Source organism: Mycteria americana, chromosome 4, assembly GCF_035582795.1.
Source record: "Mycteria americana isolate JAX WOST 10 ecotype Jacksonville Zoo and Gardens chromosome 4, USCA_MyAme_1.0, whole genome shotgun sequence".
NCBI classification, from domain to species: domain Eukaryota; kingdom Metazoa; phylum Chordata; class Aves; order Ciconiiformes; family Ciconiidae; genus Mycteria; species Mycteria americana.
The window spans coordinates 28,960,038-28,983,320 of record NC_134368.1 but is presented as its reverse complement, the minus strand read 5'-3'; the positions used below and the strand labels follow the sequence as shown (position 1 = coordinate 28,983,320).

Below are 23,283 nucleotides of genomic sequence, written 5' to 3'. Positions count from 1 at the left end.
CAAAGAGCCCAGGCTGTGCACCTGGGAAGCAGCCTTGCTGAAAGGGACCTGGTGGACAGCAAGCTGAACGAGTCAGTAGTGTGCTGCTGCTGCAACACAGGCACATTGGATCCTGGGCTGCATCCACCGGGGCATTACTAGCAGGGAGAGAGATGTGATCATCCCACTCTACTTGGTGTTTGTCAGGCTGCACTGGGAGTACTGTGTCCAGTTCTGGTCCCCACAAGTCAAGAAAGATATGGACAGACCAGGAAGTGTCCAAAGGAGAGCTGCAAAGATGGATCAAAGAGCTGGAGAACCTGCTGTAGGAGGAGTTAGGTCTGTTCTCCCTGGAGAAGGGTCAGGGGTGACCTTATCACAGTATTCCACTATTTAAAGGGTGACTACAAAGAGGACAGAAGCTGTCTTTTACAGGGACCCACATGGAGAAAGCAAGGGGCAACAGGTACCTGGGAAAGTTTCATTGCAACATAAAAAAATAGGGGTTTTTTTATAGTACAACAATCATTCACTAGAACAACCTCCTCAGGGCTAGGGTAGAGTCCCTACTGCTGGAGGTTTTCAAGATGCAATTGGACAGGGTGCTAGATTATCTCATCTAGGCTCACCTTTCCCATAAAGGGTGGATGAGGTGGTCTTTCAAGGTCCCTTCAAACCTGGACTGTTCTATGATTCTATGAAATTACAAAAGGATGGAAGAGTCTGCCCTGAGCAGTGTTGGAAGCCAGGCCCACTGTTTCAGTTTTTAACAGTAGATTGAACAAGCACGGATTTAAAACAGGCTTTCTTTCAGGTTTAAGACTCGACTTTTGCGCTAGCATTTTTGAAGTGTAATGCAACAGTGGGGGAAAAACATTTAAAAGACTGTGCTTCAGGAGAATGCTGTTATGTGTAGCATAAAATAAATGCAGCTTAAAAGCCTCTGGAGGTGGGTGTGCAGTTGTGAACACAGTATATAGCATGGTCATTAACTTGTGTTAAGGATTGCTTTGTTTACATTTCCAAAAGCAACAATATACATTAAGCACACTTAACTACAGCTTTCAAGTGAGAACTCACTGACAAACTTTAGTATGTGAACAATAGTAGTAAAACTTCAACAAGTACATGAAGCCTTCATGCCAAACCTTTGTGCCAAAGGAATTCTTTCAGGCCCGAATTGGTCTTATTGGTGGAATAGTTACATTATCTTGTGTTTGGATATATTCAAACTTACGATTTCTTTGGAGATTAGCATAGCTAGGCTGTATTCATGGTAAACCAACACAGTTCAAGTTTAAAATAAATAGTGTGGTATGTTAAAAGAAGTCATAATTAGTTTTTCTTGATGTTCTTTCCCAACATCATCATGACTTCCTGACGACAGCAACTTTAGAAAATAAAACAGGAAGTAGCTTGATATTTTTGTAGCAACAGTTCAAACTTTTTTTTTAAAAAAAAGCCTTGTTTGTCTATACATACCTTTCAATTAGTTTTATAAACTTTTTGCCACATTGCAAGTCTTTGTATGAGAACAGGAACAATGCAAAAATAAAACATAATTATGTTAAAATTTAAGTGTTAGGAGTATTAAAACAATGAAATGCAATGAAATACAATGAAAACTTTTAGATTCAGTTAAGTCAAATTAAATAACTTTAATTTCATAATAATCTACAAGTATCTGTACATTTTAAGTACACAGTCCTTTCAATTTATGTTCCCACATATATTTAATTTACACCATTTAAAGTCAAATATATTCCCTCTCACAGTGATAAATTATACATTAGCTCATCCTGCTGCTGTCTACAAAAAATTGAGAGAATAATCAGCTGCATGTCACTGATGTCTATTTGTCAGTTTGTCTCTTTAAAACACGAATAAAGGCATCTCTTGGTACTTCCACATTGCCAATTTTTCTCATCAACTTCTTCCCTTCTGCCTGCCTCTTTAAAAGCTTCATTCTTCTTGTAATGTCTCCCCCATACTATGAAAAGGAAAAGTATTTTAGTAAGCTTAAATGCAACTACCGTACATTTCAGCAACACTAAACTCAAGGGCTTAAAAATAATCAGAAAGGCTAGTTATATTATGACAAAAGATTATTTTATACTCTAAATAGTTATCCCAAAAGGCCACTAGTTAAAAAGAACAAGGGAGCAAGTATGCATGTTCATTGAGGGTTGAATTCAGTTACCTAAATCCATACATTCACATAAGCATGGCTGACATTAGACACAACCTGTAGGATATCCAAATCCCCTTGGAACACCAGCAGGATGCCAGTTCAGATACACTGGGGCATCTTGACTAGCACTAGGTGCTTACGTCTAGATAAGTTAACTGAACCCTTATACAATGTTGAACAAACAGCATCCCACATATATGCCTAGCAGAAGAATTCTATAATAGTTGTAAGAAGGGACACTTGTTTTTTTTCCAACATGTTTGCTTCAGAAAGCTGAAGACAAGTAAGAGGCATCACATTTTTTCTATAGCTTTGTCCAGCCTTGTTGATAGTCAACTATTGCATATTTCAGGCCTTGTCATGATGTATTACTGAAAACCCAAGTAGAAGTCTAATCACAATCAGTCTTTAAAGAAGCACTTTATATTAGTTTCTTAAATCACCTGGAAAAAACAATTTAGGAAACACATGAAGTTACACATATGTGTGTGTATACACACACACACATTTACTATATGTCTACAACTATTAGAAAATGGTGAGGAGAGAGGAGTGAACACAGACACACTGTTGAGTTCACTCTACGCGTGTAATTTTGAAAAAGCCATTACTCTTTCCGATCCACTCTTACTGGAAGCTGCAACTAGAGGTTACATGAGTTGAATTTTAAAACAAAAGCTTGAAAGTATCTGTTAATATTCCATTGACACTTAGGAGCACAAGCAGAACGTGTCTTTGCTGGGTTTCTAGGAAAAAGATAGGCCTATCACATTAGCAAGGCTCTTGGGTTTGCACACATCAGAAACATCAAAAAATGAACCAAATACCTACACATTTTGCCACAACATTTTTTCTGTAAGCTTTCAGCCTGTAAAATAAAATAACATATATATTTTAACACATTAGAACATCTCCTATATATGAAGCTAAATACTGAGTTGTCAAAATACTAAGCGTTGTTTTTCTACTGATTTTGTAAGATGCATTGGAATCATGACATTTTCATATTTTGTATACAGAAGACAAAGCTCTAAACAGAAGACTTAATTCACATTTCTCAATTCTACAAATATCCCTTAGGGAGTATAATACGTACATAAAAATTACAGTCTTGCCTTTTTATCTAGGATTTCTGCTATGATTCACAGTAACTGTTACATATGTGCGTATATAGGTATGTACACACAAATTCTTACAGCATCTCTGCTCAGATCCCTACCTTTAATTCTTTTACCACAATTTAAATCCTATTTAAACAGCAACAGCAAAAATGTAACAAGAAACACAACATCAGGGAAACAGTTTGGTCTAAAAGCAGTACTGCTAAGAAATAGTTGTGTGTTCAGCTTGCAACATATTTCCTTTGGAATAGCACAGTTCAGGGTTTTTTTTTTTTGCTGATTCACCCAGAGATTAAACTACTCCACAACTAGCTAATTTTTTTCAGTAGTAAGAAACTTTTTCCACTGCCAAAGAGGAAGTGGACACATGGGTGTTGCAAGTTATACTCTGCCCACTAAGGGCAATGATGACCACAAGCAATTTAAAATAAAAATACATTTTTTCAATTAAATTTATACAAAGTCCTTAGTCATAGTGACAGCTCAAATGTTTTAGTTTCTTTGGTTTGACACACCCCACCCCCCCCAAGAGGTCCAGTAGCATATACAAGAAAAATACGACTTTACAGTAAATTCCAAGCAATGCAACATATAAAACTATTTAGGTAAGACATTACAAGTCCATATTTTAAGTAGCTTAAAATAAGAAGGGAGGGGGGGAGGGGAGGGAAACAGAAGGGCTTCACTTACGTTTCTCTTGCAATTATTTTCTTGCCAATAGCAGCCTGGATGGCTATTTCAAACAACTGTCTAGGTATAGCATCTTTTAAACGTTCACACAGGAATTTACCAGTAGCATATGCTTTATCACTGGAAAAGAAAAAGTCACCAGTGTTTTCAGAAAGAGTAATACAACCCCAAAAATATATCCATAGACCAAACTGTTTGATAAAAGGATTTCAGTAAAGGTTTTCCTCCTTTTACCTCAAAAGAAGCTGATCAGATCTTAATTTTACATCTAATAAGTGCTCTCTGTATGTCAGCTGTTTCATACAAACAGGTGGTAAGATTGTATTAACAGAAGGTCTTCAAATAAATTTAAAATATTTGTTATAAACACCCTGATTATTTATCACACTGAAGCCATTCTGAATACTGTCACAACTCCAAATGCAATTTTAAACTAGAAGGTCAAGGAGGATTTTCATTGATTGTAGGGCCAGAAGGTCAAAAGATCTACATATTACAGAAATATTTTTAAAACATCTTTTTAAAACATTTTAAAACATAACAAGACAAAAAAAACCAAACCAAAAACATATTAATGTACTACTCATCTGCTAATAAAAATTATCCAACTATATTCAGCATCTGCGTATGCTTCATATTTTGGAAAGAGAAAATGTCAAAAGGTCTAAAGAATCTACTAAACAGATACTTTCATAAGCCACTGAAAACAAATGGGTTTCTTCTCTCTAAAAACATCCATATTTAGCAAACATTTTTAGCAACATACAGCTGAAAACAGTTTTACATGTTTTCACGTAGCAATAATGTGACTCCCTCCTACCTGTATAAAGCAAACAGTTTAAGCATGAAGTACTTAAATAATGTTCATTAAGCATTACAGTTTTAGAAGATACAGATATTTATTTGTATAATTCGGACAAATAATAATGGCTAGCTTAATACTGAGCTTACAGTAATCTCAGCAATTCTTTATAAATGCAATTCAGCATAATTCTTTTTATATAGACAGATGCACTCTATTTACAGTGAGAGGACTCTGAGAATAATTGAAGCAGGAGCAGAATGAACGCTATCTACAAGTTAAAAAAATGTATTTGTAATCTAAAAGCTAAAAGTAAGGCTATCATTAGTTTTAGTAAGCGAAACAGTTCAGGGGTGCAAGCTAAATTGACCAAGAAACACATGTTAAAGCAATAACTAACTAACTTTTGCAAGGTTGGCCACTCCATTTTGCATCTTTTCAAAGTAAAGAGAAACAGGTAGACTGCTAAACACTGCTTATTTATGAAAAACACATTAAGTAGCAAACGTATACGTGAGAGTTATTCCACCGCAGCACCATGATCTTTCTGAACAAAATAAGGGTTTCATTTTCCTATGTTGACCTTCTGAAGTTAAGGAATTACAAGGATTTCAGGATTGCAGTTATATAAAAAATATAAAAAATATAAATTTTTTTAGCAACTACAAGTTAGTATTTTAAGAAGAAAAAAAAAAAAAGAAAAGAAGTTGCTCTCAGAATTACTGGAAAGGAATGCTGAAGTTACAGAAGGGAGCCTTATAAAGACTTTCTGAGAAGAAAGCAAGGGGAGAGGCTGGAAACAGGAAGGCATTATTCTTACCAGCAAACCAGTAAGTCCTGAGAAACTTATAGGAACTGAATCATTTCAGCAAAAATTTTCTGAGGTAATTACATCCAGTAAATATTTACATTCTCCTGGTACTCTGGCTGGAGACAAGGTATCAACAAACTTCTATAGAACAGGAATTATTGGGAGCATAAAATAAATTTTTTTTCAGTAATAGATAATAAGTGCCATAAATTATTCATATGGCATCTCCTAGACTGGTCTGTATTTAAATTTTTCCAGCTGCTTGAAAGATTGGCATTTTGCATTTCCTTCTCCTCCCTGCCCTACATTACCACAAAAATATTATATCTAGCATTTAAATGCCTCTTTTTCAGATCATCTCCAAAAGTGGTGATGTGATGAAATCCTCAATGCTGTTTTCATACATATATATGTATTACTAATATATGACAAATATGTTTTCATTGTATATTAATAGGAAGTCTTATTTCTTTGGAATAGAGAATTCAGTCAACCTACTTGTGTATGACTGTTGCCAGTTCTTCAACTGGATTTCCATTTAGAAGAATATCCATTTTGATAAGGTCTGCTGCCTGGTATCCTGCATCTTCATAATCAAAACTAAACGAAAGCAGTTTATAAAAGTTAGTGATGATTTTGTAAAAATTATATTCTGCATTCTTTGTTTAATAATTTTAAGTTTTAGACACACTTCTTAATAGAACACTTGAACTTTTTATTAAAATAGGAGCACAGTTTTTAATAGTCTCTCAGTACGTCTCCCTTATGCAAGGCTGGTCTAGAAATTTACTGCAGATAAATCTCATCTCCAAGGCAGCAGAAGACATCATCCTGTCTTCCAGCTACTGAGCAAGGTAAATCAATCAAAAATCTATATTCTTACTGCAATCTCTTAAAGAGTTTATTCAAACACTTCTTTTCTATCCGCTGAAAGCTCCTTAAAGCTCCAGGCAACAGAAGCCTTCAACACAGCTTTTGAACAGTAAACATCCTTGATGTCACACAAATCAAACACTAACACTGTATTGTTTTCTTTTCATCCTCTCATTTGACAGACTTTTTATATGACCCCTATTATCATTCTCTCTGACAACAAGGTTTTCCTCTTCATTTCCAAACCATATTTCTCCTTTGGTAGGTATGGGCGTTGCTGTCTGTGTGTCGGTTTTGCAAAAAATTCTTAAAACGGAGGAGATGCAGAGACCACTAATCTGGTCAGATCTGAAATATCAGAACAGAGGGGGCTGAATGCATCCATCACAGAGGGGAAAAAAATCCTTTGAGAGTATTTGAAAGTACTGCTATCTGAATTGGCTTAGATAAACCACAGTCGTGTGAACAGATTCATATAACAGAAGTATGATTATTGAGAGCATTAAATGCACAAGCAACATTAGAGAGTCGATTAGGAAATAAAAACCGAAAAATAAGACAATGCAACATTGTTTGCAATCACACCTGAATCAAAGGAAACCCAGCATAATTCTGCTAATGAGATAGCTTCTTGATAAACAGATTGTTTTTTATCTAGTTGGAGAGCTAGATCCTCAGAGAAAATTCAAAATCTCCATGCCCCTCTTTCTTCTACCCGTCCTTCTTGCCTCCCCACTTTTGCTTATGCTTCTACTTCAAATATACACAAACCTGGGCCTAAAACACATCTTACCTTTATAAGGCATATTTAAGAAAACACAAACTCAAACCAAATTCAGTCCTTCAATAAAATTCATTTTTATGCTTATAAAATGAATAATGTAACTAAGTGTACCAGTTCCTGTCCAATGTATCTTACTAACATCATGTCTACATACCAGGTGTGTAAGAGCTATTGCGTTTCCTGTGGCATAAGCCAATCTGCCATGCAACATTTTCCCTTCCACTGAACTCACAAAGGCTCTTCACAAACAGCTGAGCACTATTCTAGCCTCTGAATTTACAGAATCCACCCACAGCAGAACATTTTGTCTCAAAATACAGATGATTTACTTTATTCCCATAATAAAGCATGTAAGTAAAGTAAGTGTTGTTTGTTTTAAATATAGTTTGTTGATTGTTTTTGCTAGCTTTAAAGACTCATTGTTTGGTTATTTTCCCTTTTCCACCAAGAGACAATACAGTAGGAAGTCCATTTTCAGTGATTCCCTCGATAGAAAATGCCCATTGTCACTTCAGGCAAGTAAGAACCATCTAGATCTTACTCATCTAGATGAGCCAGTGCCACTCTATAGGTCACACTTGAAAAATACATGCATCACCAAAGAAAATGATTATTAGGTAGTGATGCACTTTTGGTGTTTTTCAGATTTATTTCCATCCATTTTCACAGTGAATCTAATTCATTAAAGGTGAAGTACGACTCAATTTGCAGCACCATCATAAAATATTCTTCACTTGTGCCCTTCCATGTCTTCTCAGATCTTTTTTCATTCACCCCTTAGTGACGAGGGTGGGGAGAGGGGGAGGGGGAACAGAGGAGGTAGTTACCTTGCATAACCAGAAGACAGGGACTTAAGAGCATCATAAAAATCCACCACAATTTCATTCAGTGGGAAGAGGTATTTTAGCATAACCCTGTGTTCATCAATGTACAACATATCCTTCTGGACTGCCCTACAATCCTAGACAAATAAAAATTGTTTCAGTTCCCCTTGACAGAAGTTTTCTACAAATAAGTTTTCTACAAAGCAAATTAAAATAAACAGCCATCCAGTCTCCTGCACTTCAAGCCCCAAAGTAACTTTCTTATTGATAGTTTGCTTAAGTCCCAGAACAAATTGCAGCACTAATAAATGAAGTGGTTGTAACTTAGCCGGACAAGTGATTCAAGTCTGTCCTCTCTAAAAGCTGAATTTCTGAAATCCTTAACAGCTTCTGCATATTGCTGCCTTTAAATGTATAATTATTTGGCCGTAAAATCTCACTGAAATTAGATTTTCACATACAATGGAGTATTACACAGTCGGACTTGCAGGCTCATCTTCTTTTCTGCCAGAAGGGTGTTCTTAAAGTTATTTTAGGAATTCTTTTTAATAGATCTTATACTTCATTGTACTGACATACAAGTACCGTACTCTTTTGTATTATGTAATTTGAAATGCTAAAAGCTAAGAAAATATTGTGAAGAAATTATATAAAGACTATGCATGGCAGTTAAAACATTTTTAGTTAAAACTATTTCAAATACACTTGGGGAAATGTGTTTGGCCATCACTATCATAAATGTACTTCAGTGAAGTTCTGAAAACATATGAAGCCTCATTACGGGTTAACAGAAGTGGTATTTCCATGAATATATGTTTAAAAAAACAATAGATCTTACTCCCCTGCTGGAGATTCCATTCTTTCAGGAAAACAGAACTACCTATGAATTTGTCTAGTACAGGATGCTTGACCAGGTACTTATTGTCACTGAGCTTCATCACTAAGTGTCAGCATAAGGATTTTGTAGTTCAGAAGTAATTTTACACATAAAATGTTGAAAATATTTTCAAAAATATTTAATAATTATTGTCAAAGATACTCTTCAATACTATCTAGTATCTTACTATCTAGTATCTTCACCTTAAGTATGATATGAAGAGCTTCAAATGCAAATGACAAAACTAAAACTACATACCAACCTGACACAAAGCAATTATTTTCCCAATATATTCATGAGGTGTTACAATAGTACCAAGAACAGTTGGCTCCAAATATTCAGATACTGAAAGTTTATCAGGAAACTGAGCAGGGTTGATAATGGTAATCTCTGCTTTACCATACTCCTGAAAACAAACAAAACAGATATTTGTAAAATTACAGTAAGTAGACTGAATAGGAAAGGAGACAAATATAGCATTGAAAAAAATGCTAAAAAATGTTTCAATTGCTTGGAAACACTTGTGAATTATGCAACCCAAATTCATACCAAGCACAATTTTGAAAGAGACTTCTACATCACATATAGGAGTCCCTGATCAGCATATCTTTAAATATTATCATACAGAAAGATTACAGGAGTTACTTTTCATTACAAAAACGGTTTTTTTTAAGAATTTTATCGAATGAATTTTAAACAGAAGAAGTGCTTGGAACTAGGACTACAACCCAGAGTTATCCACAGAAATATAAAAGCCTTTCTGTCCATCTTTCTGTTTCTCTCTCTTGCCTGTAGAGCAAGGATCCTCCTTCTTAGTTCATCCTGATCCTGTAAAATATAAGACAAACCTTCAACAAAAGACCTGCTCCAAGTATTCTGGAGCTTGGTGATGGGGACATTCTCCTCTAAGTAGAACTTTGAGTTAAGGCTCCCTTACAGGCTGAAGCGGGCTTAGAAATCAAGTTTTTGATTCCTGTGCAAGTGCTTTCATGACCTGTTTTTTTCTACTCCAACAGCCTGATAGGGACTAGAGTTACCCTTCTGAAGGAAGGATAAAAGGAAGGTCGTGTTTCTTATCATATATATACAACCCCCACGTACCAAAGCAAGTGATTATATCACTTTCCACTGACAAGGCAGTGTTCTTGAACAATGACCCAACTTCCAGCACTATTTGAAAACGGTGTTCCACATCAGCAATGCAGAATCACTTATGCACCAGAGGTGTCAACCATTTCATTCATAGCTGCTACACTGCCTAAGCAAGAAGCCAAAATAACTGGAGAAAAAAACGGTCTATGCCTTACACTTTGCAAGTACAACAACCTTTCTTATATGAGCTGTCTGGAATTTACAGATTTTCTGTACTGTTTAGAGGTACATGTTGGATAACAAGGAGCCAATCTATTTGCAGCCTCCTCTGTCAGCAGGTGCTCATAACTCCAACTCTCTCTCTAAACTCACAGTAATTTTCTTTGTGCCAGTTCAACAAAGTTTGCACATGCCTGTTTCACCACGATCAAAAACTCACTTGTTTTCACCAGCCCCTGACAGTCTACAGTAGCATTACAAGCTATTCCTAAAAATGTTTACGTTTTCTGACTGATAAAGCCTGGGAGATGATTTCACCTGCTTTAAACTCAGTCCAGTCAGTATGCACTTAAAAGAATACAACAAGAAACGTGTCCTTTATTCCCATTTTCAAGGACAGGTGTAAGACATAAAAAGAGAATGCTTGAAGTTGAAGGCAGAAGGAAAGCTAACATTCTCAAAAAAAAAATCCACTAAAAAAAGTTTTAAGTTATATACTGGTGCTTCTGATGTTTACCATAAAATAAAAGTACTAGTCTACATTAAAAAAAAAGTGTAGATTTTTATTATGGGAAGCTTTTACGCTGGTATTTACATAAAGCTGTAATAAATTATCATACCTTTATCAACTTTGCTGAGGAAAGAATAGCTTTATAAGGAACCGTAGGTGCAGTTAAAATAACAGACATGTTATACTCTTGCTCCAAACGTTGATTAAAAACTTCCATATGTAAAAGACCAAGGAAACCCAACCTGGAAAAAAAAATATCCTGTTGGTAAAAGCATTTGTATATCCCCTGGAATTTCACAGTGGGCTTTTTTTTCCCTCCAGCACGTTCACACTGCTAGTCTGGCAATATCAGGCACAGCAAACAATCTCTGAAAGACCAAATGATACTACAGTTGAATAGTACGAGTCGTTCAGAACAAAAACTATCAATCACAACAAATTGCATACTCTGCGCAAATACAGAACGTAAGAAAATCAAATGCTTTTGATCTTTACCTACCACTAATTTGAATTAAAGCTCCTGATCTTGAATTCATTTTAGTTCAACCTTCAGTTGACTTAAACCTGCATTCTCAATTTACGAACAGTTCTAAAAATGAAAGCGCTATAAAAGCCTTACCTCCACCCAGCTCCTAAGGCAAGGCTACTGTCACGATGAACAGTTACACTGGAGTCATTCAATGTCAGCCTTTCCAAAGCACTTTTGAGATTATTATATTCTGTTTGATCTACAGGATACATTCCTGTCAAAACATATTAGATAGAAGTGATGCGACAGAGAGCTTTATCTAGTGTATACTTAGCTTTCAAACATGCCTTTTACAGTGAACACAGTAATGGAATCGGAAATAGCTTACTTTCTGTTCCAACTTTTTTAAAATGTGAAAAACAATACAAGGAATTTTTTTTCCCCAAAAATTATTTAAAATGTAATAAAGTTTTAGATTATCTCAAAAAAACAGGAATTAACATTCAAACTATAATGGTAGGGATACTGCATTCATCTAGTCCTTCACAGTTGTGGAAGATGCACAATTGAGTATAACCACTGTTTTGCAGGGCTGCAGTGTAAACATATAGCTTAAGTATAGATGAATAAGCAGACGAACTTCACTGAGATGTTCCGTTAAAGGTAAGTGTGAACAGCAAAAAAAAAAAAAAAAATTGCCATATCGAAGTTGTGAATGTTTCTATAATTTTTTGAAATCAATAAAAAGCATCTGTCTCTATAATTACTGCCTGAAATCGGTTCTACTGTACCACTTGTTCAGAAAATGTAGATTACTCTACACCAAGAAGCAACACACATGCACACAAAAAAAATTTACAGGATTACACTTTTCTACATTCACTGACAGACAGCATAATCTCCATGAGACAGTTCAAGTGAGTTTTACACATTCCATCACAACAAGTCTAGAGAGTGATTTACAGAATTTATTTCTTTCTAAAGCCATCTTCCATAGCATTTGTAGTAGTTACTGAAGCTGGTGGCAACAGCTCAACAGAACTATTCAAGCTTAAAAATTCAAATATTTTACAGAATCATTCTGAATATTAGCTTTGGTAGTTTACCATATTTAACAACAATTAAACAGTTGCTAATTTTTAAAAGAAAAAAGATTTCACAATAATTATGGAAACCTGGTTATCAAGATGAAGAATTCCAATAAGTGGACTTCATTTTTTAAAGTCTCAACCCTTCTTTTCTAGCTATCAAGAATTTACTGGCATTAGAAGCAATTAATTGTGGCTAAAAACACATTAGTCTTCTACTCATCTAAAACCAGTCTGCAACTATTATGAATCTTATCTGTTGAGTCACAGGGAAAATTACACAAAGCTTTATAAATGCTGTGCCTCTGCAGCTTAACTTTGCTAAAATTCTAATCCTCACAACTCTTAATATACACATATATTATTTTAGAAGCTCTAATAGCTCTCTTACTCTTGTTACTGGAAGAAGTAATTCCACTTTATAACAGTTTACTCCTCACCTGCAAAAACCATTGGCTTCGCTGACTTAAAGCCAGGCAAAGGCTCCACTGGCTGTTTATATGAAAACAGTGTGTCTCCTATTTGGGCTTCTGTTACTTCTTTCATTCCAGCAACCAGGTAGCCCACCTGTCCAGCATATCTAAATAAAATTGGCATTATATGGACATGCTTCTTGGCATTATCAGTATTTTTGCTATTTTCCCCACTTGACTTAGCCCAGTCAGAAATTCAAATAAATCACCGCCCTAAAAGCCCATACACAGTCCAAAAGCCAGATTTAAGTTGTTTCTCCTCTGAGCTGTGAACTTCATCTCAAGGGACAAACTATCTATTGACTCAAGTAGCTCTATTTCTGTTACAGTTAAACAGTACATTTATGGTTTTGGATTTTGAATTCTGTTCTACTCCCAGTTTGAAAGCTGAAGCTAGAAGGAACTTCTGAAGGATCTAAGAAACAGAACCAGAACAGTTCTCAGCTGCCACCACAGCAAGTTTCATATACTAAGGGGCAGAAACAACAAAAGACAAATGCCTTACAACAGCACATAATGCTGCTTAAGAGAGGAACCCATGGTAGATAAAGAGTAAAACACAGTGTACTGGTTTTGGCTGGGATGGAGTTAACTTTCTTCATAGCGGCCCTGTATGGTGCTGGGCTTTGGATTTGTGAATAAAATGGTGTTGACAACACACCAGTGTCTTAGCTATTGCCGAATAGTACTTGCACAGCATGAAGGCTTTCTCTGTTTCTCACTTTGTTCCCCCTGCCCCCGGCAAATAGGCTAGAGCAAGAGGCTGGGAGGTAACACAGGCAGGACAGCAGACCCAAACTGACCAAAGGGATATTCCATGCCATAGAACATCATACTCGGCAATAAAAAACAAGGAGCGTAGTCCTTTCAAGGTGGCTGTTGCTTGTACACTAGCTTGTCTGCTAGTGGTTGGTCTGCTCGTGGGAGGTGGTGCGTAACTGATTGTCTTTGCATCACGCCCCCCCCCCCCCTTTCTTCTTCCTTCACTTATTTAACTGTCTTTATCTCAACCCATAAGTCTCTCCTCACCTTTGCTCTTCCAATTCTCTCCCCCATCCTGCTGGAGTTGGGGTAGTGAGCAAGTGGCTGGCTGGGTGCTTAGTTGCTGCCTGGGTTCAACCCACCACACAAAGTAATGTAGTCTCACTGAGAATCTCCCAAGAAAGTCATTAACACATACTTGGATGCAAACTGATAAAGCTTCTCCACTAATTCTAAGTACCTGATTTTCTTCCCACTGCTGCCATGAGGAGCCAGTTTCTGGTAGCTGTTGCATTCATGGATTTTAAGTTTTCCACCCTCAAAATATGCTGCAGCAATAACTAAGATGAAGCCCCATTCCCTTCCACTCTCAAACAAGGTAGTTCCTAGAAATAAATTGGACAGCTGAATAAGAATATCAAATGCTAGTCTTAAAAAAAAAAACTAGCTGTCCAGATATTCCATGTATAATAGACAATAAAATGGCTTCCTCCCCGTAGCAGTGTCCAAAATGCAGTCCCCAAAAGCTTCTGCCTCAGCATGCCCAAAATGAAAAAAACCTGACATTGAGCATTAAATTACAGATAAGAATCATAAAAAAAAAACACCACCAAAGAACAAGAACAAAAAACCCAGACATCTCCCAGCCTTTACCACTTAAAGCAAAGATCAAACGGAAATGTAGGATTTTGTATCTTATACCAATTTATGATTTGTTCCATTGAAAGAAATTTTTACTTACAGTTTATGCGTTGGCTGCTCATTTGGAGTCAGAATTCCGACTTCATGTACTTCGTATCTTTTCTTTGTGTGTGCAGATACAATTTTATGCCCTTTCTGAATCTCCCCACCAAAGAGTGCAATGTTAGCTATAACGCCTCGGTAGTGGTCAAAGGTGGAGTCAAATACTAAGGCTTTCAATGGATCAGCAGTATTACAGTGGGGCCTGTCACAAAAAATTTAAAACAGTATACTAAGCAGTGTGTTTTTCATTCATTATCAAATGAGCAAGCACCCCCACCCCAAAAACTTCCGTATTAAAATAGATAAAACTACTGAGTAATTTTCAGTAAACAAACACATACCAGACATCATTTCAGTGTTTCACTATTATGCAGCAAATCTTTACATTTTTTTCTCCCATGTGCAACAGCAGTACAAATAAAACAAAACCAAATGCATATTCATCATACCCATTTCACAACAGGTGAAACTGATGCTTAAAGTATCATATTACGGGGGAAACAAAAATTCAACAGTTACATTCTGAATAGCTGAGGTTTTTTTAAAAAAAAGTAGTCCACAGATATTTTGGTTTTGCCATCTTTCATGGAAACCTAATCTTGGAATTTCACTGTGGTTTCTTTTAACTATGATTATTAACTAATATGAGGACTACAATTATGAGCTAATACTAGGAAAAAAGATTGAAAAGCAACATGCTGATTGAAACTGAACTGTAATTCAGCAGCTTTGTCGTCAAGTTCCTAGACAAAAGTCTATTTTAAAAGTTGGGTTCAGGATATGAAACCCTAAACACAGCAGATTTCAATTACCTTTAACATTTTAACAATACAATGTTCAAAAGGAGCAACAGCACACACAGAACCTCAAACACTAAGTTTTATGGAAGCTATGTAAACATTCATAGAAGTATCACCTTTAGTGGCTCACCTCTCATCTTTCATTTCATACTGAATTCATTTTCCTTTCTCACTTCTTAAGAATAAAGAATTCTTCTCTGCTGACATTCACACATTCATTTTTTAAAAGGCATCTCAAATCTGAAGTGTCATTTTTTCTGATTTGCAACTTGAAACTGACTTAACCAGCTCAGACATTAGATTTCTCCCACATCTCTTTATAAAGTATTGACTTTAAATCAGATAAATATTAAGTGCAAAACTAGAGCCATTATACTGTATAAACGCAACTCATGGTTTCCTAATTAACCTTACAAGGTTTCATAACTAGATACAGAACTTACGGTGGAATCTTCTCAATGACCTTTTGAAGAACTTTTTCCACATTTGTTCCTTGTTTAGCAGAAATCTAAAACAAGTCCAACAACAATTTTATAAGACAAGTGTCTTACATTCCTTCATTATCTATTAAACAGTGTCACATTTACTTAGACAGTTTTGATGGCCACAGGAAATACTACCCATAAAAGCACTCTGAAGCATACTTTAGAATGCTATTACTATGAAATGCTTACTTGATTATAAATTATTCTGTAACATTTTTTTTCTCTCCTGAAGGGCTATTGTTGTTTCTGTAAAAATGAAAACAATTTACAGACCCACAATGAGAAATAATTTAAAATCTGTCTGATGCCATTCATCAAGACATACTAGAATTTTTAACTAAGAAGTATGTTCTCCACTCTTGTTTTCCAGGAGACAATATTTAAAGAAATTCATGTATGTCAGACAAAGACAGGCAGACAGATGACACCCTGTTGATTTACTATGTCTTTCATTAGCTACAAAGTAGATACAGATGTACAATCAGCCATGTTCTAAAACTTCAAGAGATCTTACCCTTACACATTCATCTATAGGGATATCAAACAGCTTCTCAATTTGTTTTTCAACTCTTTCAGGGTCTGCATTCTTCAAGTCGATCTGAAAAACAACACACTGCTAAATATACAGGCAATCACATCTTCCGTATGATCCAGCAATGTAGTTTCCAAATATACAAGTCAAGGAACCTTTACGTATTTATGAGTAAACCACAAAGTTCTTATTATATTCTAGGGTTTTTTTTTTTCATTATATACTTCTATTTGAGGATACATTTCTTATAAATCTTCTATACATTTAAACAACCCAACTATTTAATATGAAACTCTAAAACCTTTATTACCTTATTTATGACAGGAATTATTGCAAGCTGTGCTTCAAAAGCAAGGTAGAAGTTTGCCACTGTCTGAGCCTGAATACCCTAGAAAATAAGCATTAAAAAAGTTTAACATGGAATTTTCCTGGGTTTTTGGGTTTGTTTGGGGTTTTTTTGTTTGTTGTTTGGTGTTTTTTTTTTTTAAGGCATACTATACCATATAAGATTACTTTGCTGTTCTGTCCACTCCTTCATTTGGGGAACTGAAAATAAGTTATTGATTATACACATTGCTGAGAAAGAAAATAACATTCCCAAGTATAATTTCTCATAATCTGAATATAAGTAGACAAACTAATAATGCTGTATGTGCGACCACACACATGCAATTATTTATAGATAACACAGTATTATGTATACATTATGCACCAAGTACATATTTTTGTATATGTTATTTATTTCTGAATAACCTAGATCATAATGGATACCTCAAAAACCAGATTCTCAGTCCACAACGAACTATTCACAAATGGACTAAGACAAAGAAAAAGGGATGTTTATCATGGTAATAAGACTGTAGTTACTCCAGAGGGCAGGAACATACCTTCAACTTACCTTACAGTTATTTTCAAAAAAGAAAACAAATTATAAGGTTTGCACCTCACATTTCTTTCAAAAGGATGGCAAAAGAACAGCTCTGATTAGAAGAAAAAGGAAGATTACCTTCCAGATCCAAGTACCAGTCAAGGAAAAACAGAGAGAGACAGAGATGCTAATGAATGAGATCGTAAAGCCTAACGTGACAATCAGAGAGGACCAGAGAGGGCAGAAGGGGGTGCGAGGAGAAGAGGAAGAAAGAGAAGCTACTTCTTGTCTTCCCCTTTGTTTACAACAGTTCAAGTGGAAAATTACTTATATGGGGATATTCACTGTGGATATATGGGCCTAACTTTTTAGGCAACATAAAAAAGAAGCAAAAAAAATTTATTAAAAAAATAAAGGGAAAAAAAAAAGTATGCAAGACCTAAATCTTGAAAATTACCTCCAGAATTCAGGCTGGCAGAAGAAACATTAGCAATTATAATGAAAAAGTTGAGTTTGTGACCATTCTGACTAAAAGGCAAATACAGAATACCAAATAATCACATATTTAAATATGACGTAAAAAATAGATATACACATTAAATATAAAAACATCACCACATTAAGAAAACATATTTATTACTGAAGCTTACTTAAGAAGTCCACTTGCCCACCAAGCTAGGAAGAAACAAATGTTCATAATCATTGACAGCAAAAAAGTAGCATTCATTTGACCCTTGTACAATATAATCATAAATATACCCCAGAGAAAATTATCAAAATACTTTGTGAGAATGCGTCCTTATTTAAAATCATGTTCCCATAATCCTCATTCTACTCTGTTAACCAATTCTTCAAAATGTTCCTAGCACTGTACAAATAAAAGTACAACTAAGATCTCTAATTTCACTTCCCTCCTAGTATAGACTTTGTTTGTAAATTTATGAGAGTATTACCTTACAAATACTCCCTCACTCTCCTGCTTCTCCTGAAAGATTAGTCAAGAACCTATTAATCTAGCAGATATAAAACTTCTCCAGTTTCCAGAATAAGTTTATTCACATTCAGCTTACAGTGTCCTTTAGCTTTAACATTGCCAGTATTGGTTTGTATTACTGACAAACAAAAACACAACAGCAATTAGTTATAACACTGTGGTTGGTTGAATGAATCATCAAGCTTCCCAACAGGAAACTGAAGGTACTCAAATGGGTATTAGTAAGCTAAAAGTTCTCCAGACTGCCATTTGCAAAGTTCATACTCTGTACAAAGTAGGATCTGATTCTTCACTAATCCTGTGCCTCTATTTCTATGTCATGGAACTGCAGTATCTATCAACACACAACTATTTGTCTCTAGATTTTTTTTAAAACTCCCATTACTCTTCTTTTTCATCGTAATACTTTTATGGATAGACCAGGGGCAAAAACACTGATAGAAAAATTAAAAAAACCTAATCTTCTCTCTAGCTTACTTAAAGAAATTGCTGACATTCTAAGCAAAAAACAAGAATTAAGAACTCCACCTCATTTGCATCCACTACAAGTATGACACCTTGACAGGCAGACAGCGACCGTGATACTTCATAGCTGAAATCTACGTGGCCCTGTGGAGAAAACAGATGTTTACAATTTCAGGTATTTCTAGAGTCCTTTGCAGATTTCTATACTGTGATGTTTTCATATGTTCATCGAAAACACCATTCTTACAAAAAAAAGAAATTGAATAAGCACAAGAAGCCAGAAATCTCCTACTTTTAAACATAAAGACATTTAGCTTTGTGTGATTTAAACGCTATTTATACTTAACTTACTGGCGTGTCAATAAGATTTAAGAGGTAGTTTACTCCTTCATGACTGTAAAAGAGAGATGCAGACTGTGCTTTAACTGTAATTCCTCTTTCGCGTTCCACTTGCAGTTTATCCAGCACTTGTTTATTACGGTCAGTTTTAGCAATTGTTCCTAAGATAAAAAAAAAGTTTTATTACCTCATTTAGTACATTAGCTCTGAAAATAAATAATGCTTGAAAATGCCATTAAGCAGCAAAACATGGGACTTGCAGCTGCAAATGAAGCTCTTCCACCTGACTAAGCTAAACTTAGATTTTCATTTAGAAATAAAATTTTACTTCAACATCTTAACATTTGTTAAATAAATTTTTACATATGAAGTCATATAAAATACTTTCCTGAAAAAGCAGGACACAAAACATCATGTAAATCTAAATCAGAGATTAAGAAGTAGCAAAAATTCCATTCAGTGCTAAATAATTTTGATGTTTAAAGAAACTTCACCTCCTATCACTGGAGAGCAGCTCCATGGCCCATGGCTCCAACCACTGCCAATCTCAATTGCAAAAAGAGCATTATCATAGAGCTTGACAGCCCTGAATTAAAAATTCCATTCTGTCACAGGCATCAGGTAAAATTGCCCATAGTAACACATAGGAGGTAATCATAAAGAATAACTTTGATCAAAACCTTCTCTCCCAGGTTTTGTTTTGCTCACCCGCTAAATGGGAAAAGCAAGACTCTTCCAAAGGGTACTTCTGAGTAGCTAATTTAAGCTCTGCTCTGAAATTAGTCTCCTCTTAGGAGATACAGCAATTGCTTTACAGCTTACCTTAGAGAACACTCTAAGGCAACCTCTGTCTCTCTCTCTTCCAAGGAAAGCCTAGTTGCAGAGTCACTTATAGCTACAAAGATCCCTTAGCACTTCTGTTTCTCACTCTCCCTTTAAAAGAGGGTTGTTTTCCTTATCCTCAGCAACAACACAGAAATAAAAACACTGAAGTCCAAGAAGCACTCCAATGAGGACAAAACAAAAACCTATGAAGATGAAAGAAACACAACTTCACCAATAGAGTGAAGGAAAAAGCAAGTCTATATTGCAGCTGAGAATATGGAATTTACACTTAATTACTAGCAGTTATTCTACATACTAAATCTAAATCAACATAGGGCTGTACATTTCTAAAACTTACTATGCAGCATCGTATCAGCTTCAATACCAGTGAGCTTCACTATCACGAAAAGCAGTTGTTTATGGTTTGCTCACAAGAGGACATATCATTACTTTCATCTAAGTACAAGCAGCCCCTGTTTCAATAACACTTTTGGAAACTACGCTGTCCAGAATTCCTAGGTCATGACAGTCTCCTCCTGTTCACCCCAAACACTGGCAGTAAACATCAAGTTTACTTGCGGTGCACTGGTCTAATGGACGACTGGTCAGGAATGACAGGAATAGTATCTTGAACAAGGAAGTACACTCCTTTTCAGTCTCTTTCTAAAACACATACTTCCTTGAGTGAATCACACACTTCCTTACCCCTACTTGTAGGCAGATCTGAACCAGAAAGAAAGTCCATCATATTCACATCTGTAACACTACACAACTGGCAGTCTAAAAGGTCAAGCAACGTGGCACTAGAAGAGCACTGATATTAGGAATTTTAGTAATAATGAAAGCTACAGAAACTTACACGTCATCTTACATGTCACGAAAAGGTAGTATAAAATGAGAACACTTACCTGTAATTTCTAACAATCTGTCTGCTAGTGTACTTTTGCCATGATCTACGTGAGCTATAATACTGAAGTTTCTAATGCTTTCCACAGGATACGTCGACATATCTAATTTTTCCTGAAAAACATAAATTTATTTTCATAAACCATGGTTACAGTCCCTACATACAGTATGACCTGGCCTTTAGAAAAGAATTAACTCTTTTCTCTAGAAGAGGCATAAATTGAATAGATACAAAAACTTAAATTATCATCAGTGTTTAAAATGCTAGCATTTCATTTTAAGCATACATACATACATATTTATTACTCTGAATAACCAAAGTATGCTGGTAAGTGTTGTGAAAGGTACTATGTTCTTATGAATATAGGGAGTCGGAAAACTGGAAACAGTTTCAAGTTCGTTAAACTACTAAACTTAAGGATTAAGAAAACTGGCTTGAGGGGACCATTAAGGACATCATTCTTCACAAGCATGATAAGAATACAGTGACATTACCTACCAGCTCAGGTAGCAGTGACCTTATCATAAGGAGCAAGCAGACTTTGTGGAAAAGGAAGCTACAGGTAACACTTATCTTGGCTAAAATAAAAAAATGCAGAAAACCAGCCCGACTTCCTTGGTTCACACACAGAAAAGTCCAACACTGAAAAACTTTTCTTTGTGTTATTCCTGCTCATTCCAAGTAATACAACACTTTGAAGAAAGGTTGCTTCTTTGCTTTTCAAAGCTTTCAGGATCAGGAACCAGGAGACCTCTAATAGCAATCAGTGCCACTTTACTGAAAAACACTGGTCACCGATTCTAGAGATACAGAAAGCTCATCTCTCTTACACAGGCTATGCATGGCAGCTCTGCGCCAAGCAGGGCAGAAAGCAAGCCCGGAGTTCTTTGCTAGCATCAATACACAGCATTAAGCAGCATTATCTGCCGGGTCCCTTGCAGCATGCCTCGGCTTGGAACGGCAAGTCCTCCTACTGCCAAGGGGACGCAAACGCCCCTGCAGCGGGAAATGGCTACTGCAGGATGACCTGACCGCCTCTCCGGAAAGGCCACCTTCTACACGCAGGACCGCCGCCTTTGGGGACTCGCTGCAGGCCACCTTCGGGCAGGCGAAACGCCTCCCCGCACCCCGCCCCTCCCGGGCAGCCCTGCGGACTCACCTTGCCGCGGGAGCTGTACAGCCGCTCGCACGCCACGGGCCCCGCGGGCAGCCAGGGCGGAAGGCAGAGCGGGGCGGCAGCGGGGCAGGGGCTCCGCAGCCGGGCCCACCACAGCGCCGTCCTGCCGGCGAGAGCCATCGCGCTTGGGGCTGGGCTCACACCCTCACAGCGCGGAGGGGCGCTGGGCAGCCTCAGCCCCCATGGCAGCCCGCCCCCGCTCCGCTCCGCTCCGCTCCTCTCACCGCCGCGCCCGGCCCTAACGGTTCCCCAGCCGCCCCTCTCTCGCCTTCCCCGCCCGCGCCGGCGTCGCCTAGCAACCCGCCCCGCGCGCGGGAGAACGGTGATCTCCACGGCACGAGGAGAACACTAGCAGCCGCCACGCAAAACGCAGCGGCCCACGCGCCGGAAGCGCTCGGCGGCGGCGGCGGCGGAAGTGGTCAGAGCTCCGCCTCCTCCCTCCCTCCCGCGAGGGCGGTGCGGTGAGGGCGGTCGTGAGGCGGCTGGGGCTTCCCGCCTCGCCTCTCTCCCGCCCCTGGCCGGCGGCTCAGGAGCCTGCTGCCGTCGGGGTGCTCCGGGAGCGAATTTCAGCCTCGGCTCCATAGGCCGCGGGTGCCTGCGCCGCCCGCTGTGGCAGTTCGGAGCCTGCGGCCCGCTGGGCCGCGCCTTCGCCTGTAGGTGTGTGCCCGCACCTGCCCGCACCTTCGGTGTCGGCTCCCCGCCGGGAGGGGCCTGGCTGACGACCCAGGCGGGCGGGGTGCCTGTCTGGGTGCGAGCTGTGCCTGCAGAGTCTCCTGCAGCGTCTCCGTGGTACTGCTTCGGAAGTGCAGAAATCCCAGGAGACCCTCCACAGGGCTTTCCCCTCGGCATAAAATAAAACAAACCAGAAGTTCGGTCCCGTTGCTGGATGGTTTCTGGGACATATTATATATGTACGTCCCTGTATATTTTTTTCTAGGCACCATTGATTATTTACAGAGAGTACAAACTGTATTTTTGCGAGTTTTACAAGTTTTTGCGAGTTTTACAAGTTTTTGGAACTTTTTTTTTTTTTTTTTTGGTATGAAATGGCTCACAAGAACAGCTTGGTTTGTGATTGCAACATCTCCGTGCCACTGCAAGGCACAGAATACTGTTGTCTTGAAATACTTATTTACTGGCATTACAGAGGGATGCGTTGCCTTGTATGCTGCTTTGCCGGCATATGGCTGTTCTGGCCTTCGCAGTTGTGCTTTGTAAAATTCTAGAAGCAGAAGAATGTTGTATTCTCAGATACGTTTTCCGTGTGTTACTCTTGTCACAGTCTTAGTGGGTTGACATTGTCTTTTCCAGGTATTTTTCTAGTTTATATTTTTCCTAGTTTAGCTTTGATTACTGCCTGCA

At 37.5% G+C, this 23,283-nt stretch overlaps 1 protein-coding gene across 3 annotated transcripts; it reads right to left on the bottom strand.

Moving 5' to 3' along the window:
• Positions 1–1,612: 1,612 nt before the first annotated feature.
• Positions 1,613–22,112, bottom strand: GUF1 (GTP binding elongation factor GUF1). Of its 3 annotated transcripts, none has more exons than XM_075500006.1 (17): positions 21,904–22,112; positions 20,746–20,857; positions 19,025–19,173; positions 18,737–18,817; positions 16,657–16,734; positions 16,329–16,412; positions 15,773–15,837; positions 14,528–14,731; positions 12,772–12,911; positions 11,394–11,517; positions 10,884–11,016; positions 9,215–9,358; positions 8,079–8,212; positions 6,093–6,194; positions 3,982–4,101; positions 3,002–3,038; positions 1,613–1,969 (listed from the first exon to the last, which is right to left on the bottom strand). In XM_075500006.1, the coding sequence occupies exons 1-17, from the start codon at positions 22,039–22,041 to the stop codon at positions 1,832–1,834; spliced, it is 1,983 nt and encodes a 660-aa protein (XP_075356121.1). In that variant the 5' UTR covers positions 22,042–22,112; the 3' UTR covers positions 1,613–1,831. The 3 variants fall into 3 exon arrangements, with proteins under 3 accessions (XP_075356121.1, XP_075356122.1, XP_075356124.1); XM_075500007.1 differs by lacking the exon at positions 21,904–22,112 and adding an exon at positions 20,543–20,640; XM_075500009.1 differs by lacking the exons at positions 14,528–14,731; positions 15,773–15,837; positions 16,329–16,412; ... (3 more) ...; positions 20,746–20,857; positions 21,904–22,112 and adding an exon at positions 14,027–14,159.
• Between the last annotated feature and the right edge of the window lie 1,171 nt (positions 22,113–23,283).